Source organism: Wolffia australiana, chromosome 14, assembly GCF_029677425.1.
Source record: "Wolffia australiana isolate 7733 chromosome 14, ASM2967742v1".
Classification (NCBI taxonomy): Eukaryota; Viridiplantae; Streptophyta; class Magnoliopsida; order Alismatales; family Araceae; genus Wolffia; species Wolffia australiana.
In genome coordinates this window covers 14,208,223-14,227,540 of record NC_135848.1, presented here as the reverse complement: position 1 = coordinate 14,227,540, position 19,318 = coordinate 14,208,223, and the positions used below count along the sequence as shown (strand labels likewise).

Sequence of the window (19,318 nt, the reverse complement as noted above, 5' to 3'; positions counted from 1 at the left end):
TTATATATATATCTCTCTCTCAACCTACCACCAGACTCTATCTCTCTCTCTCTAGTCCCACCACCAGACTTTATCTCTCTCTCTCTCTCAACCTACCTCCAGACTATCCATCTCTCTCTCTCTCTCAACTCACCACCAGACTCTCTGCACAAACTTCTAAATATATTCAAAATAAATTTGTTTTTTTCTTGAGTCCTTCGGTGGGTGGAGGACCTCTGAATCTAAACCCCTGGAAAAAATATTATTAACAGGCCAAGGTAAATCCATAATTTCCTGAAAACAATACCCAGGCCAGGTGAGAATTACCAAAAATATATATTGCGACTTAGTCGGGTCGCGGATCTTGGCCGGATCCGAACACGTGTTCTTGGAACTCGTCAAGAAGGCCGCGGTCCCCAGTTGGCAATTTGTGGATGCACCCGAGGATGAGCTCGACGTCTCGGGCCAACCTGATGGACAGCAGTAATTGAATTTGATAATCTATCTTGACGATCCGTTGTTATTCTTGCCGGATCAATAAATGGATAGAAAATAGGAGGAAATTGAGGGAATAATGAAGGAAATTAATTAAGCTGGGTTGTACCTGTTCTTGGCTTGAGGGGTGCTGATAGTCAGGTTTGAGAACGCTTCCGAGATGTTTACATGGAATATCTGCACTACTTGCCTGCAATGTGGAGTGAGATTAATCCACCTTTTTAAAGAATATAATCCGACTTTCTTTTTTTTTTTAAAACTCGCGAGCTCAATTTTCTCTCTCTAACTACCTCTATATCTCTCAAACATCCCACCTTTCCCTCTCTTTTTATTTCTTCTTTACTATTTATTTTCTCATTCTACAGCTCTCTTCTCTCTCTTTCTGTTTCTTCCTCAGAAGCCGTCTTTCTCTCTAAGTGTTGACCTCTCCCTCTATCATATCTCTCACATCTGTCTTTCATAAAATGGAAATTCTCATGTTCTTGAGCTTCCCTATTTCAGCGGAAAAACTGTCAATTCTATTCAAAAGAACTCCACAAGTGTACGGACTACGGGTAGAGATGGAAAAGAAGGAAGATATATCATTCCTCTTTCCATCAGTCATTTGCCATCTCTCTTTCTCTCTCCTCATCTATCTCTCGCTATCTGATTCCGTCTCTTCCTCCGTCTTTCTGTCTTTTGAAAGAGCTTGATAGATGAAGAGAGATGGATAAGTGGGAAGAGAGATAGAAACGATAGATGGAGAGAGAGAGAGAGATGGAAAAGTAGGAAGAGATAGAAATAATAGATAAAGAGAGATAGAAAGGTGGGAAGAGAGATATAAATGATGGATGAAGAGAGAGATGGAAAAGAGGGAAGACATAGAAATGACAGATGAATAGAGAGAGATAATTAGAGATGGAAAGGAGGGAAGAGAGACAGAAATGATAGATGAAGAGAGAGATAGTGACAGATAGAAAACTGGGAAGAGAGATATGAATGATATACGAAGAGAGATAGAAATGATAGATGAAGAGATGGAAGAGTGGAAAGAGAGACAGAAATGATAGATGAAGAGAGAGATAGTGACAGATAGAAAACTGGGAAGAGAGATATGAATGATATATGAAGAGAGATAGAAATGATACATGAAGAGATGGAAGAGTGGAAAGAGAGATAGCAATGATAGATGGAGAGATGGAAAAGGGGGAGGAGATATGGAAATGATAGTGAGAGATGGATAGGTGGGAAGAGAGGTAGATATGATAGATGAAGAGATATAGATCGTGAGAGATGGATACGTGCGAAGAGAGATAGAAAGAGAGAGAAAGACAGAGAAAGAGAGAATTAGATAGCGAGATATAGTTAAGGACTTTAGCAAGGTCCTTCTGATCTCTCTTCCCACCTATCCATCTCTCACAATCTCTCTCTTCATCTATCAATATCTTTCTCCCCGTCAATAATCAATCAGTCTTATCTCTCTTAATTTCCTTAACTGTCCACCTCATTCTCTCCCTCTATCCACATATCCTGCGATCATGTCTCTGATCCGTCCATCATAGCAAGAAAGTTTTCATTCTCTTGGATTCCCTCTAAACCAGAAAAAACTTAAAGTTCAAAAGAGGGAATCCATAAAAGTCAACGAAAAACTGGCAGAGGAATCTGCCGGAAAAAGTAAAGCACAACAATAATCATTGCTTATCACATGGTATGTTCATCATTAAGATGTAAATGCCAGATCATCTGTTGAGAGAGAAGGGTAATTACCTGAAGATCGTCCGTACATCCGCTTCAAGCAAAATTTGAGACAGTATACGATGAAGATATGAGACTTCCTGGACGTATAAAATCGAGAGTAAAGTTAGATAAGAAAATATTTTGATTTCATAAATTTATTTTATTCCATTTATTTTAAAATGCTTGTTTCCCTCTTTCAACAATGCCATTCCGAAAACTGAGATGTTTATGACTTCGTTTGGATAGAATATTTTCTGGAAAAAAATAAAGCATCAATATATTTTTGTCTCCATTAGTACATGAAATCAATATCTCAAAAGGATTCCCATCAATATATTTTTCACAACTCTTCTATCAGTTTCAGATATTCGTTTACTCTTATTGGCCAACGATGTGAACTTTTTATGGCAGATAAATATGAAAATCTTCATCGTACTTCATGGAGAGTTGAACCGGCTAAATCAATCATTACTGAATGGGTTCATCTGTCTAAAAAGCGTTAGATAAATAAAATTTCAGGTAATGACATAACGTATACAATAGTAGAATATAATTGTATGAAGAAAAGGAAAGATCTGCGATGGAGAATGTTATTTTCAATGAAGGGGAAAATTGGATGAAAATATTGAGAGAAATAGGATGGTTTTAAATAGCGGAGGGGACCTTGGTAACAGAGCGAGCAAAAATACTGGGCTGCTCATCCTTATCCTCTGGTGCGTTCCAAGTTTCAACAATTTGAGGCAGCTTGCGAATATTAGCAAGCAATCTTTCCCTCATTATCTGAACAAGTTTGCTGTGAATTTCGTCACGGTGAACTACGTAATCCTGAAATTCAGTCAATTAAGTCAATGGATTGAAGTCGAGGACAAGATGAGTTTGAAACATTACAGATAAGATATTGATCAATAAGGATCAAAGTTTATTAAACAGTGCAGTAAATAAACCTTAATCAGTCTCTCAATCCACCATTCTCAAATTTGTTCGGAATATGAATGCAACAAATAAATGTTATTGAGCAATAGAGTAAATAATCCTTTATTAGTCTTTAAATCCAGCATCCTCAAATTCTTTTGTCCAATAAATGCAACAAAATGTTTGATTGACTCTAGTTCCTATCCTCATGCTACACTAGGCACGAATAACAGGTGCATGATGATAAACGCACAATATAAAAGCATTAGAATATGATTTGATCAGAAATCAGAATAAGACGTTTTTCTATGTACCTGGGTTACTTTGTCAAATTCAGCGAACAGGACTGCCATACGAACCTCTGGGACATTCGCAAAGATTACATTCTTGAGATCTGCATCAAAATAAACCAGAATTGAAATAAACTAAATAAGAAAGGAAAAATGTAAAGATAAATCACTTAGGCGACAGTTTTAGAAAAATGAACTATACGTGGACCCAAAAAATGATTTGTTTTTTTGTTTCCCTCGTAGATAGTGAACTGAGCCAAGGGCTTTCTATTCTCAAAACACAAATTTATGATATGATAAAGAAAATCCACGTTCACAAATGCTTCTAATAAACTGGTTTAAGAAATTTCTTACGAAATAGCTTATATTGCAGTTTGCCGAAGGAACCAGAAGGCATGCCGGTTATGAGTTCTCCCTACTATGAAGGCACCTCATTGAACTCAGGAAGCAATTTTGTGAGGAAAAGAACACCAGGATAAATACCTTATCAAGAAAAAAGCAGATCAATGATATGGAGGAGAGTAAGAACTTACTGGAAGATGAGGCCAGGTAAAGTAGGGAGTTTCCGGATGTGGTTGCTGAGGAAAATAGGAAGGAGGTAAACTGGAGACAAAAATCTATTCATCTTTGTCTGAGAGAGGGTGATGCTAACACATAGATCCTTCCATCTCAATGCACTTGGGAGGAGGAAATAAAACCAAATATTGAGGCTGCCGGTGCAAAAGCAGGAGTATGCTGGGACACAGGCAGTAGCTCCAGCTCTGGCAGACCAGTTCTAGACTTTTTCTAGGTGAGGGGAATGAAGCCAGTGGAAGTAGTGTGCCCTGCCAGGGTGACACAAAAGCAGCAAATGGAGCTGTTGAGCTCCGTCTCAGCAGATGAGGTTCAGGCGACCATTAAGGGGTTAACTAAAGCAAGGGCTTTGGAACCGGATGGCTTTCATGTGTTTTTCTTCATTTAGTTGTGGGAGTTAGTTGATACAGAGGTGATGGCCACCTTAAAGAAGTTCAGGAGAGGTAAGTATGGCACGGAGAGAATGAAAAAAAAACACACGTATTTCTTCTGCCAAAATGCCAAGGGGCATTTAGAGTTGGAGATTTTCAGCCCATTTCATCATTCTGAAGGTTCTAACAAATAGGTTATGGATGGTGATTGGGGATTTCGTTGGACCTTTTAACTCAAACTTCATTGTGGGAAGCCAGTCGGTGGATGGCGCCATCATGGCAAGCGAGATTGTAGCCACAAAAGCTTATGATTTTGCAAGGGGTCTCATGTGGAAGTAGACTTTCCACAGGATTATGATTCCCTAGACTAGGAGTTCTTGTGGTCTTCTATGAAGAGGGGCTTTCTTGCTAAATCGTTGGGTCAGGTTAAAAGATGTGTTACGGCTCACTCTTTCTCGGTTTTGGTTTATAAGTGCTTGGAGGGGGGTGGATTCATCTGCTTAGGGGGGGTCAGACAATGCGACCCTTCTCACTGGTACTGTGCGTCCATGTGGTGGATGCCCTTGCTACATGGATGACTAAAGTCTTCTCACACAGCCTGTTGAGGGGTTTTTAGATGAGCTCCCCAAAGAGTATTACATTACTGCAGTACGCTGATGACATCACATTCTTTATGGTGGGCTCTATGGAGGAAGCTAGAAACATTTCCAGCTGTTGGGTCTATTTGCATATTTTTTGGTTCTCCAAATTAACCACACCAAATCAGCTTTCAGAGGGTTTAGGTTATTGCAAGAGGAGGTGGTTCTATGCTCTCAGGCCTTGGGATACCAATTACGGCACTTCCCATGTTACTCCTCGGTCTGCCACCAACAAGGGTCAGTTTAGAACCACATAGTGCCAGCCAGTGATCTAAAAAGTGGAGACGAGGCTGGGGGGGTGGCAGGCCAGGATTTGTGGCACATCTTACCCTGAGTTGAGGATTTCTTCTACATCAAACTAGGGATGGCTCATTATTTCATCTTTGCTTGGACGACTAGTTGGTAACACACATTTTAAGAGCGGATTTTCCATGGCTTTTTGCCCTTACACAGGACTCTCAGACCATGGTTAGGGATTGTTAGGACGGAACTTGGAAACTGATTTTTGAAGGTTCTCTGCCAGACCAAATGGAGGAGAATTTTGCCCATGCAGCATTCTTTAATGTGCATTAGACCCTTAAATGGTGTGCATGATGGGGGAGTGGGAAGGCCACAAATTTTCCGTTTGGGGTCCCTATGCGAAGAATAGAGACAGACAATTGAGGAAGAGTCAACAACCACTCGCAAGTGCAGGTTCATACGAAAGAAGAAGGTTCCCTTAAATGTGCATATTTTTGTTTGGATGCTACTTAGGCGGAGGCTTGTGACATGAGCCTATAGGAAGAGGCTCTTCTCAGACACTTAGGTTGAGTGTGCTCTGTACATAGGGGATGAAGAAGATTGCTCTTATCTGTTCTTTGAGAGCCCATTGGCTTGGGTGGTTTGGGCCAGTCAGAAGATTTCATGGGTAGATCTTACTTCAAAGGAGGCCTCATGGGCCTCTATCTAAGGTAGAATATTAAGGAGGGAGACAGGATGGGGAAGGCTCCTTGTGGAGCTATAGGTCATCTGCCTACATCCTATTTGAGATTTCTTTTCAAGTAGAGGACGGCTTGACAGATGTTGGTCAGAAAGTGGAATGTTTGTTTCATGCTGGTTTCAAAGGACTTGAATGGTTGTTAATGCTTTTTTATATTGTTGTAGTATCAGGTTGATCACCGATGTTGGGTGATCTTCCTTTTTCCTTTTATAAAAGAGTTACGCGCTTCTAATGAAGCAAATCGACTGATAAGTGATACATACAAATGAAAAAATCATAAAAGTTAATAACACTAAATGCCTTATCTACCAAATGAACAGATCATTTATCTGAGATAGACAAAGTTTTCAGGTAAATCGAGATTTTCAGGAGTCACCTGGCATGATTACTGAAACAAAACTAATGACTTGGCTCACCAGTGCCAAATGTTTCGAAGTTATAGATTTTAACCCTGAAACCTGCATTAGATATTGCATGGAAAGTAGTTAGCGAGAAAAAACAAAAGATATTTGATTCTCGGAATAAAAAAACAAGCCAATTGAATCAGAAACAGAGATAATAATAACCAAAAAGAGCCTTCTGCGTTAAAGTTTGTGAAGTTAATGGAAGAATGACATGATTCCATGTCGGGTCTATGTCCGCGTAAGGCCCAACAAGGGACTCAAACGGAAGACTGGGGCCCAGATCCCTGAAGAGTTACTTAAACCGTCAAGTCCCTCTGGGTTAGGGCAAGAAGAAAGTACCCAAAGTGAGCCTCTCTCTCTCTCTCCCCACCCGATCCGTTCCCCTTCCTCTTCATTCAGTCGTACTCATCTCTCCCTCCGCTTGCAGGTCACCCCTAGCTGCAAGCAACGACTGTTCAGGGCGTTCCGTCACCCCTTCGGATCGTCCTCGCCTTCCTCCCGTCACCGTTCTCCCTTCTCACCTCTCTTCCTTCTCATCCATCAGACATTTGAGACTCTAAGTTCGATTGAAGCATTGTGTTACATTTGGTTTATACCAAAGAATTGGAAAATAAGTTCAAGGGATTACACCAAACAAGTGAATATCTTATTCTCAAGAAAACAAACAATCAAAAAAGAAATTCAAATGCTCAAAACCCTAAAGGAGAGGCAAAAGAAGGATTATGACTGTGAGATTCAGAGGTCTGGAGCCCTAGACGAGAAGTGGAAGAGGAAAAAACATAAAACTTAACTAAAACCTAACTATACCCACATATCCTTATATAGGGATATTAATATGGGCCAACTATAAAAGGCCATATTGTAAATAGAAAGAGAGTACAAAGAAATAGAAAATACACAGCATATAAATGTAAATAGTGCTAGTCAACTGTTAGCTAACAAAAACATCAGGAACTCAAAAGTTGCCATAAAGATTGAAATCATTATTGCCATATTTCTGCATCTAAACTAGGCATACACAGAAAATCAAGATTTAGTCAGACCTGGAAGAAACTCAACATGCACAATTCTCATCATTTGATAAATTATAAATGATTTTCAAATTAAAAAAAATATTTCAATTCTAAAAAGTGTGAGAGCAAGGGCAATGTCTTGACTCCTGACACAATAACTTTTATCCAATGGGGCTGGAATGATGTGAATGGCAAAGTTTTGAAATGCCTTCTATCCTAACTATTGACATCTTTTCCAGTTGCCCACTCTCAGCCCTCTTATGTATGATGTGTTTGATTAACAGGTCTACTGGTTTACCAGTTCATCACTTTTTAAAACTTTGCAATACATCATGTATCGCAACCCTATTTTGAGGTAATGTGAAATATTAAGTTTTATTCTTCCAGCTCTCTTCGATCTCTACCTCCAGCAATTCATTACCTGATCCTCCCTACTTTGTGTTGTTCAGATTGTTCACAAAGTACCTGGCATTGAAGTGAGGTATTTTGATACGATCCCCATAAGAATGTATGAAAGAAGAAAGAGATGAGGCCAGAAAGATAGTGGGCCAGCTGGCGCTGAGCTGGCAAAATAACCACCTGGTTCTTGATTGCTAGTTTAGTAAAGGTGACAGGAACCAGAAGGGGCACAGAGTATTTTGGGCTTTTCTTGAGCGAGAGTTCTGGAAGGATCAGAGCTGCATTCGGCGAGGGATCTCTCCAGAGTTCTTGAAGGAATGAAGTTTGAAGACGACGTGGGATATTCTTGCAAAACGAGGAGCAACATCGAGACTATTCTGTAAGTCCTCATTTACAGTATTTTTTACCAATTCGATACAGCTGCGTATCATATTTCTTGATCATGGTTGAATTGAAAGGTAGAGAAGCACTATATCTCTTGAAAGGAATGCTTGCTTCTGCATGAAAATCTTTCCTAACCCTCACACCAACGATTGGTGCTGAAAACAAAATTAGAGTTGAAGTGGATGGTCATTCGTAGACTAAAGTAGATATGGAGACCTTGTGGGATAGCTTTTAATTTCCATCTTCCGTCCAAATCACGAGAAATGGTTGAGGTGTTGTAAGTTTCGCTCAATGAGTATGCAATCTATATGAATAACCATAAAGAGATGCCCTTGGAGCACATCATCCAGTTGGTCATGGCTGAATTATTCCTTTTCCAGTGGATCAACACTTAAATGGTGAGAAGCCAGAAAGAAGGCTCATCTGCACAGCATAATCTGCATCCCGAAGCTCTAATAAAAAGCTTTCATGATTCAAACTTTTGATGATTGAATGATTTTCGAGTACATGAATACATCTACTTCTTGAAGACCAGTATATCTACTGGTTTATTTTTGTGTTAATGCCACTATAAATCTCGGATCTTCTATATCCGAAATGTTATCGTGATATGCCTGTATTCTGGCGGTGCAGCTTGCTCTGCAACAGTGCGACTGCCATCTTACCACCATGTGCCAACAACCTTACGGCGAAAGGGTGGCACTGCCTTTGTTGAAATGCACTTGGTACCATTCCATCTTCTTCTCCTTTCTCCTCCATTAAACTAGCTCTGAACCATGTTGAAATTTGAGAAACTAGAGAAGGGAGAGAAGAGACAGTAGCGAGAGGGGAATACCTTTCCACCTTAGAATGCAAGTTTTTGGAATAGAATTACACGCTTTTCTTACATACATCTCCCTAAAATAGGCAGCTAGACAGAAGGATACAGTTTTAAATGAAATACATAACATCCTACCATTTTTAATAGCCTTGCAGTATGAGCATGAGGATTTGAATCAGAGCAGATACCTTGGGCCCATGGTGATAAGAACGTTCATTAAGTTAATATCAGTCTGTCAAAGAAATCAAAAAATTGACTGATTCTTAAAAATTCAAAATTTCTGAATTAAAGACAAATTGATAGTCGACGATCAAGTAATTATAAAACCCCATTCAAGAGATAATGACCAACAAGAAAATCGTGATAAGTACGTCCAAACGAATAGTAAATAACTAACTGCATTATAAATACATCAATAGTTATGCAGTAAAAATCATCTTCACATGAACACAAATGGCATCTATTCACCAGAAAAACAGAGTCATAATCTGTCACAATGCGTACTAAGAAAGCCATAAAATGATTTGAAAGTAGAGAAGAAAACCTGCATAGCCCCAGCTCCGAGAACCAGCTGGCAAGTCCGCGTATTGAAGAATTTAAGGATTTCTACAATACGATGGGCAACCTCTGCTGATAATGCTGGCAAGCATTTACTGATTTCAATGTATTCTGATAAAGTCTTCAACAAGATCAACCCACTGAAGAAAATGAGGGAGCAAAGGAATTAGCCTAAAATAACAAAAAAAATGAACAATGACTTAGCTCTATATCAGCAGAAACCATTATTGCAAAGTGAAAGAGATCTATATCTGATCTACTTTAACCTGTGGAGAATCTAATGGACTGTGATAGAAGAATAATCAATGCAACAGCGGAGCGAAGGACCAGAAAAAAAACGATGAAGAACAAGATATTGAGAAAGTAGGGTATCAAGAAACAAGAGGAACAGGCTCCTGCAGAAAACTCATGATGCTCCTTCTCTTCAGATATGCCGCATCACTCCATCCCAGCCACAGCCGCACATGGCCCTCCCATTGCTAATCAACTGTTGAAAACTAATTCTTGAAATGATCCTGATAATGGTCTGTATTCACAGGCTCTCAGCACGAGCCCTCTAACATGCATCTATGGATGTCAGCCTGTACTCAATGATACGATCCTCATCCTATCTAGGGTAGGCTCATCATTTTAGCCCACAAGGGCATTTTAGTCTTGAAAATTTTGGATTTCCTTTAAACAGAGCAGCCCTCCCTTTAGGAAGGAGTCAAGAAGGATCAAGAGATGTTATTTGGCTCTCCGGCAAAGTCAATCTCTCCATTTTTGAATCAGGGGAGTTCTCTCCCACCCTGCTCTTCTGTCTCACTGTAAACCATGATGGCATCAAAAAACACCACGACAAATTTTTGTAAATGTCGCTTGAAAAGGCAATAAGAGCTAGAAAAGTTGATTGAGAGATACTTAAACACAAATGGCATTCTCACTTGGGGTGCATTAATATCAAAATGTCCTTTATACGTTTTGAAGGCAGTTATATGAACATCTTTGGGTGCATTCTGATACAACTCCAAACCTCGACAAGTTGTCAGATAGCGAAATGCTCAAGATTTCAACAATCAACTTCAGAGAAATCAGCGTCCAGTTGTAGAATTCAAGAGAAGCAAGAGCAATAGTAGAATTAAGAGTGGCAAGATGGAAATGGAAAGAAAGATCGAACTAGGGAAAGTTGGATGTGACACTCCCTCCCTCTGGATCGGGCAGCTCCTGCTCTCCAGGCCGCAGCTTCTGCAACAGAATTTTCAAGATCCCCTTCCCGCTTCCCCCGGTAGGTTATTTATAGCCTATTCCGTTGACCAATTAGTTCTTGGTCGACCGCCGATGCTTGGTCCTCTGGTAAGTCTGAGGTAGGCCTGTATCACATTCTCACTTGGAGTAACCAGATTTCAGATCTAATCTTCTTCTTTATGGGGTCCCCCACATCCAAATCGGAATTACTAAATGCCTAAGGTTGGCTCTGGGATACTGGGCCAGGGCTTGTCTTCCTGTCTGTGACCGGTTAAAAGATGAATAATCATCTGTTTAGTAAAAAATATCCCTGGCAGGGCCTGTAAGAGGGTATTCAAATTAATTTCTTCTTCTACAGATATCCTTGAGTACATGAATACCGTATGGCATTTATTTATTGAGCTCTGGTCAAATTTCTGGCTTAAACCTGTTGATTTAGGCACTCTCCTCGACAGCTGGGAGACAAGTGAGTCAAATACACTGCAAGATGTTCAAATTCTGCACGAAATTTTGACACAGTTCCATTTTGACGTTGTGAAAATAGTTTCCGTCAAAGCTCTAGATGAAAAACATGACAGCACTCAAAGAGTTGTCCAAACATAACACATCACTCAACACCAAAATATTCTCAATATAGATGAACCAATCTAATGCCGGCGCTTCAAGATGCAAAGAAACAAAGGGGGTCTTTATGGAATCAGAAACCAGATTCAAACGAAATAAAAGATAGATGGCATTTAACTCCCATTGTGCATTTTCGCCCAAAAATTTAGGTAAATCTCCCTTTCCAAGTTTCAGACTTGTGTCTTGCTGACATTCTCTAACTGGAATATGTGCATAATGAGGTTTGGCTTTTGCAGCTGTTTGGGAAAGTGAGGTCAGACTGATGCCTTTGATTTGAAAGTTCATTTCTTCAAGTTGGTGTTGACTATGCACCAATATCTTTGATGAAAGTCATTGATCAATTATGACATTCTCCATTCGTGTGTAAGCGCAACAGGGTTCTCCACTCTGATATCAGTGATAGAGATCTATACATGATCTACTTAGATGTGAGGAGAAGAAATGGATTGTGACAGAAGAATGATAAATGCAATAGCTAATTGAAGTTATGGAATGAAGAATAGAGAAGATCAAGCGCTTGAGAAAGTCATGTCTCAAGAAACATGAGGAACAGTTGCCTGGATAAGCCTGATGAAGCTCCTCCCCTTCTAGTACGCAGAATTGCACCACTGTCCCAGACATAGCCATGCATAACCCTCCTAAACTAATTCTTAAAGTGAGTTTTTGAAACCAATTAGGAAACAACTCCAGCCATTGGTTTGTATTAATCGGCTCTCAACAGGACCATCTTACTCACATATTCGTATGTCAGCCTGTCTTCCTGTAGCTTCTTCTGATAGGTTCTAGTTAAATTGCACTGAAGATGACAAGCATTAATTGTGATTAAATTGCATGGAAGACGACTGGACAGTGAATTAGTACCAAGATAAGAAAGTTATGTCCTAGATCCAGATGATAGACAAGATGAAAGATCTTAAGCTCTTAAGTTTACCATACCATACACAAATTATAGGCAAAGTTTAGCATCTTAACCTCACCCTACCATCCAGACATATGTTTTGTGATTTTGTGAGCTTAACGTTCTCTAGTGTCTCTTCATGTGGGAGGCAGAACGGTTTGGGACAGGATGAAAAGTCTCTGAACAAGGACGAGGACATGGCCTGTCCCAAACTGTCCTGATATCCTATTGAGGATCATCGTACAATTTAAGTGTGTAATTACATACTTTCAGGTAAAGTAAGAATTGTTGAGAAGACTTACCAATTCACCATATGGTACCCTGTTCCCCTGTATATAATAGTTTGATTGGCATATTTTCCTTGCTCATTGGTATTGACATCATTATTCCGAGCACTTAGTTCATCAATTTTGTTTTCTTGATTTCTTGATGAAGGTCTATCCAACTTTACTGGTTGATCGTCTGTTTTCTCAGACTCCCCTTCCGTTGAAATATTAGGGACTTGAAACTGATCGTTGCAACTTGGAGCCATATTCATGCCATTACTTGCATGGGCAATATTAGAAGCTTCAGAAGAAAATGAATTGATAATGGCTTGAAATTCTTCGGGGACATCTACAGAGACCCACGTCTCTTGATCAAGAATGGCCTTAATCTTTGCCTTCTGCTTATGAAAACGAACAGATTAGAGGGCAGCAAAATAATTGATAAATTCAGTTTTATCTTCTTACCCGGGACTCATGCTGAAAATCAAAGAAGGCCTTTGACTGGGATTGCACAGTTCCCCTAATGCTATAGCCCATCCGGCCTCCAATCTACTTGAATAAAAGTAGGATTAGAAAAGACCCGTAGAAATGGAGGCCATCAAATACAGCAAATAACCCATGTACCTTTTCAGTTGTTGCAATGAATGCCTGTGTAATATTGTAAACACTGAGAAATTCTTGGAGTTTTAACCTCGGATGGAGAAGAGCCCGGACGCTCAGAAGTTTGGCCCACCTCCCATGAGCAGCATCACATACTGCAAATAAGGCTTCTGTGTTTTCTCTCAGTGTATCAGCGCTACAGGTACCCATACAATCATAACAAATTACCAAATATTTCAAATAAATCTATAACGCAGAGCAAAAAATGTAAATATTACGTTTACAAATTGAAACAGAGAAATTTATGGATAGAAACCAATATAAGGTTCCCTTAGAAACAAATGGTTTAGAGAAGTGTGCAGGCATATTTTGGGGAAATTTCGAGATGCGTCAGTGAGGAAGTCCATTGATCATGTGTAATCTTTCTATAGAGATATCCATGTTGGACGTATAGTTCACATGCAATCTGTACAAAGGTGTAGGATAACACCGTGAAAATAGTCTAGGATATCCATGGTTTATACCCATAGTTTATAAGTAAAATAGATAGTGCTAGAAACTGCCAAAGGCTCATTTGCAGTACTAAGCCTCCTTTTTGATAGTCTCAATTTCCTTATTTATAGAGAAGATGAGAACCCTATATCCGATACACCGGCCAATTATGACAAAAACTATCACTTCCAGCAAATAAGGATAGAAAACCCCCCTTGCGTAATTGAGTCAGGTTTAGCATTGTTCCACTTCTGTCCAAATACCCCACCCTAGATAGTCTCGTCCTAGACATTCTCATCCTTTCTGACATCTGGGACATCAAAAAATAGGTCACCCTTAAGAACACTCGGCCTCTGGTTTTGGCTCACGTTCGGCCTCTGATCTTGGCTCCCACTCGGCTCCCTCTTGTCTCCTGCTTGGCCTCTGCTCTTGACTTTCACTTGGCAAAAAAATTAATTATCCCTCAAAATAAATTACACTCAATAAAATAAGTTAATTAACTAAAAAAAATAATTGTAATAAATAAAATGGGGTTTTTTGTTCACTTCCAATCGTCAGCCGTCCAAAGCCCTGGACGGGACGGTTTTTTTTGTCCCGTAGAAAAAAAACCTGTCCAAAGACCGGGGAATAATTCTATGTGCTGTCTTACTTCCGATCTCCCATTCAAGATGATTTTTTCATGCATGGTTGAAATCACCATCCCGCCCCGTCTGTGCACTCCACATGGGACTTTGTGAGACCTTCCTTGCTGACCTTCTCTCCTTAGCAGACCTCACGAGGTACTTGACCATCAGTGCTGCAGTTCAAAACCCTAGCAACACTCCCCTCTATTCATGGTTGCTGTCATCAGAAGTCCTAACTTGTGAACATCTGCACACTTATCCACATGCATACAAAACCCCAGCTGTCTGCCCAGGCATGCCGCCGACATCTGCTTTGACTGGCCTACATTGTACGAATATCACCAGCCATCATCATCCATGTGGCGTCCTTCCCTGCTCATCACATGTTCAATGAAATGCCACAAAGTGATGCAGCTTATTTTTCACCTGGAGGTGGCATCCTTTTGACTCCAGCGATACAGAGGGCATGATAGCATCTTCAACTATCCAGGAAATGGCTTCTAAGGTGTCCCATTTTGCCTTTCTTGGCAATGGGTCTCGAGGCGCAATCCGGGTCATCAGTGCTACCTCAATGACAGTCTCCTACCACATTAGCTTAAGTGCAACATCAGCTCCAGCGCTACATCAACTCTAATGTCACCACATGGGCACCACTACCCTGTCATCACCTTCTGCCACGTCATCTTTTCTGCACTGTCATCTTCACTTGCCATGCGATTGACTACCACATCATCCACTCTATGCCATGTCAACTTTTCAGTACACACCAGTGTTCAGCCACATCAGCATTCTAGCATGTCAGTATCTCCACATAACTTCAACACTTCTGCTTCCTCAGTACCTTGCCACGCTGGAGGCTTTCCCTGCGTCTTTTTCTTGGTGGCTTTATCAGTGTCCTTTGGCACTTCACAATACTTCATGGGTGCCCCTATGGTGCATTGTCAGCGTCCCCATGGTGCCTTATGCATCTTTGTGATGCTCTCTGGCCTCCTTGGAGAGCTTCATAGACGTCCCCCTGGCATTCTTTCAATGTTTTTGTGGCTCTCAAGCAGCGTCTACGTGGCTTTTCGTGATTCCTTGCAGTGCTTCATTGGTACTTAGCCTTTGTGACGGCCTGTGGCATCCCTGCAGATATTTCTTCAAGATAACTGTTCCACAAGGGCGACACCTTCAACAGATTGATGCCTTCATCAGCCACCCTATTTCTTCGATAACTCTCCATTGGCTAGTTGAGAGCTTATCCTTTCGTTTGTTATTTCCTATCTCTGCTTTAACTCCAAGTTTCGAATGGCTACCAATTGTTAAGTTTGTGGGTGAGTATTGGAGATTAGTATTGTAAATTTGTACTAAGGCTTCCCTCTACTAATATAAGAATATGGAACCCCTTTGTGTAATTGAGATAGAGTTTTCTGGCTCAATTCCACCTCTCAAAAGCAGTGAATAAGATTAATACTTTTACATATGGAGGGAGTAGCACAGGATGAGTTCTTTTGTTCATGAAGGGTGAACAAAAGAATTACTTACCCAGGGTCGCCATAACTATGAGACTGTTTGTGAACTTAAGGTGCATCTAGAACACAGGTTTGGACTGTGCTCAAATGCTTTTTTTGGAACATTAAAAGGGATGATCACCCAACGAGTCTTGTGATCCTCCCAGTAGAAACTTACAGGTCTATCTTGGTCTATCCAAACTGACACTAGTGGTTTGATAACCCTTCAGAACACCGTGTGTACATGCTAGATTAGTGCATGTGGTGAGTGCATCTACTGCTAGCACAAAAAGTAGGAGTGCGAGTGGTCACCCTTGCCTCACCCCCCTTTTCGGTTGTATACACCCGCCTTCCATTCACCAACACTGAGAAGGAATATGTTGTGATGCATCTTTTCATCCATGTTACCCATTCTTTCGGGAAGCCTCTCCTTTTCATTGATGCCCAGAGGAATCCCCAGTCGAGCATGTCATATGCCTTGGCAAAATCAACCTTCCACATGAGACATTTAGTTCCGTCTCATTTCCATGTCACTAGACACTCCCCTGAAGCTACGGCACTGCCGACCAGTAATCTGCCCTGTATGAAAGCTGATTGGGAGGGTCCTACAAGTTCCCCAATCACCTCTCTCAATAAGTTTGCCAAGACCTTTGCAATGATAATGTATATGGAGTTAGACAAGGAGATTGGTCTGAAGTCCTCGACTCGTTCCGCACCATGCTGCTTGGGGAGTAGAACCAAATATGTCCAATTTAGTATCTCCATACTAATCCAAGGTTATCTTCAAGATGACTAATCCAATAGGCGAGTTTACAGGTGGGCTACAAAGTGATTGGGGGGGGGGGGTGGGGAGGGGGGGACTGGCCCATGCCTATGAGGAAGGGTTTGAACAATAACAAGCCTCTCGCAATACTCAAATGAAGATCCATGAGAAAGATGAGGAAGAGCCGGATTTACTGAGATCGGTCTACAGACAGAACTGGCAGGATCTCCCATACAATTAGTTGGATTTCTCCTCTTTAACAGAATAAAGAGAGTTCCCCAACGCCCTCCTCTAGGTCATATCTATACTGATTTCTTAAGGAAAGAAACTAGTAGGAGTTTCCTGAAGCTCCTCTTGGTGGTTGTCTTAGCAATCGGCCACCCAGTACCTCCTCCTTTGGTAGACTCACAAGGCTACCATCTCAGGGGCCATTGTGCTAACACAATATCATGAAGCTCAAATAGTTGAAGCCCAGAATGGATTTAAGTCAAGGATAAAAATAACGATTGATCGAAACGTATAAGGGAAGGGAAACAAACACAATAAAATGCAACGAAATATAACTAAATTGGTCTAGATCACATAGTTGGCATTACCGAAAGCTTTTGGCCGTACTAGTTCTTTCACTGGATTTCCCATAAAACAACGGACTTTTAGAAGTGCTAAGTGAAGAATGTGAAGAAAACACTTTGTTGCTGTGACCAATCAAAGTATCGGAAACAGTTGCTTGAGAAACAATAGCATCAGGAGCATAGCCATCAGCACTGGCAAAGATCCACTCGATCACTTTTTTAACTTCAGCTGCTGTCATTAAGTGAGCCTGCATTCACTACACGGTGAGATTGCTCCGATAGGGAAACCATCAAACAAGTAAAGTAACATTAAATGAAATTCATTCCATTAAAAAAAGTTCCATCATCTTTATTAACCAAAGTATGATAGAGAATAATTGAGGGGAGCTTTTCTCTTAAAATTTGTGCATGAATGTTCGCGAAGGAAAAAGGATTAAGAGATAATTACACAGTTTTGAAGGTTTATCAATGAAAAATGATACTTTCCAAAAATAAAAGCAAAATATAATTTCAATATGGGGAAGACTCACCAGAACAATTCTAAAAATAGCTGTCAAAAGTGTTACAAAGCTTTCACATGAAAGATTTCTTAACCTACTCGCCAATGATGATCCACCTATTAAAAAATTCAATATACAATTATGCATAGTATACGTACGCAGCATAATATGACTTATACATAAAAGTACAAATTCAATGAACAGTCATACTGTCTGCATCAGCCGTTCGCTCCGTCCCCACTAATTCTGAATCCAAAGAACGGCAACTTAGAACTGGAATTAATTCAGCTACTGTATCTTTAATGTCTGTTTTCATAGAAGTGATAAGGTTCTCCCGGTAAACCCTCAAGACAGAGGGAAGTTTTTCCTGAAATAAACATTGTAAACATTTGTTTATTGAATGTCAAGGAAGGATATACCAAAAGGTCAATGAATGAAGAAAAAATATAACTCATGCAAGAAATAACTAAAAATAGGAGGAATGAATCAAGGAGCAAAATGAGATCAATTATGGAGGGTATGATCAAATGTCTTTTAAAAGAATTAGGCATAGAACGACATGGCCTGAATCATTTGAAGAAGTGTCACAGTGTCAAAGCCACTGCAAAGTTTCTACTGATCTCAGTAAATTAATATTGAAAATTTCTTGTACACATTATATGAGATTGCTTTAGCTCCAAAAGTTGAAGCAGCTCCTCTCTCTCTCTTTCTCTACATATATCTTATCATTTAGTTTTATCCTAATTATTTATTCAAAATAAATCTTTTATCTTTGTTGAATAAATGTAAAAATATCGAGTTTTTGTATAAGCAAAAAGTCCTAGTACCCGATCGGGTTATTAGCCCATATCAGGTAGGCCCATTATCGGGTAAGTAACGGCTAGTCAAACTAGCCGTTACTAGCCGTTGAACTAGCCGATTATGAGCGGCAGTTTAAATACTGTGTAATCGCATATGGAAGATAAGTTTTTTCGTTGTTGTTTTTCAACTTCTTACTACATCCAAGTACTCAGAAGAATCGTCAATCTTAATTATTGGGCATGCCCAATAACCCTATCCCTCCTCTATAAAACCTTTTGTATCCAAACGGGAACCCTCTGAGTTCGTGAAATACATCATTCATTCACCATGCCTGGCGTCTTCACCTATCATTGATGAAAAGGTTCCATACACCAAGTGTTAGATGTTAGCATTTACACCTTTACCATACTTGATGTATATTTGTATTTGTATCCAATGCAACGGTTAATAAATGTGACTGTTGTAAGGCTATCAGGTTCGGACATTCAGATCCCAACCCCTTGAACATATCATAAGGGTATTCGCCCGTAACAATGAAGTTGAAGTGTTTTTTCTCCCAAAATTTTCTCTCTTCCCGCCCTCTACTCTGATCTCACATCGTGGAGCCCAAGCTCGTCTTCACTTCGAGATTGCAGGAGATATGGACGCTCCAAGGTGATAAGAAACTCCGATGCCACAGAACCAGAACTTTTGTGCATGTGAGGTGGACGTAAAAGTAGTTCTCCTCATGGCTTTCTTGTCTTTGGTTGAATCCACACAACATAAAGGTTATATTTCTTCTAGTTTTTTTACCTGAAGCAGACCTTTTTCTTATCTCAAATAAAGTTTGCTAGTTTTGCAGGTGACAACCTCTCAGTGGACTTCTAAGATGATATTGTTGATCGCCTCTCTCTCTTATCCAGCCACAACAGCTCTGTTTTGGTTAAGGTTTCTT

At 40.2% G+C, this 19,318-nt stretch overlaps 1 protein-coding gene across 3 annotated transcripts in view; it reads right to left on the bottom strand.

Annotated features, from left to right (window-relative positions):
• Positions 1-216: 216 nt before the first annotated feature.
• VPS54 overlaps positions 217-19,318 on the bottom strand; it is a 45,223-nt gene continuing 26,121 nt past the window's right edge. The window contains exons 6-18 of one of the 3 annotated variants that reach the window (XM_078586297.1): positions 17,794-17,950; positions 17,614-17,699; positions 17,108-17,331; positions 13,168-13,339; positions 13,009-13,092; positions 12,580-12,941; positions 9,518-9,671; positions 6,330-6,411; positions 3,417-3,496; positions 2,854-3,015; positions 2,221-2,288; positions 584-664; positions 217-449 (exon numbers count right to left, since the gene is read on the bottom strand). In XM_078586297.1, coding sequence (XP_078442423.1) covers positions 326-449; positions 584-664; positions 2,221-2,288; positions 2,854-3,015; positions 3,417-3,496; positions 6,330-6,411; positions 9,518-9,671; positions 12,580-12,941; positions 13,009-13,092; positions 13,168-13,339; positions 17,108-17,331; positions 17,614-17,699; positions 17,794-17,950 — 1,836 coding nt within the window. In that variant the 3' untranslated portion in view covers positions 217-325. Of the gene's footprint in view, positions 450-583; positions 665-2,220; positions 2,289-2,853; positions 3,016-3,416; positions 3,497-6,329; positions 6,412-9,108; positions 9,206-9,517; positions 9,672-12,579; positions 12,942-13,008; positions 13,093-13,167; positions 13,340-17,107; positions 17,332-17,613; positions 17,700-17,793; positions 17,951-19,318 lie in introns of those variants that run through there. The other 2 variants (XR_013583733.1, XM_078586298.1) reach the window with 2 other exon arrangements.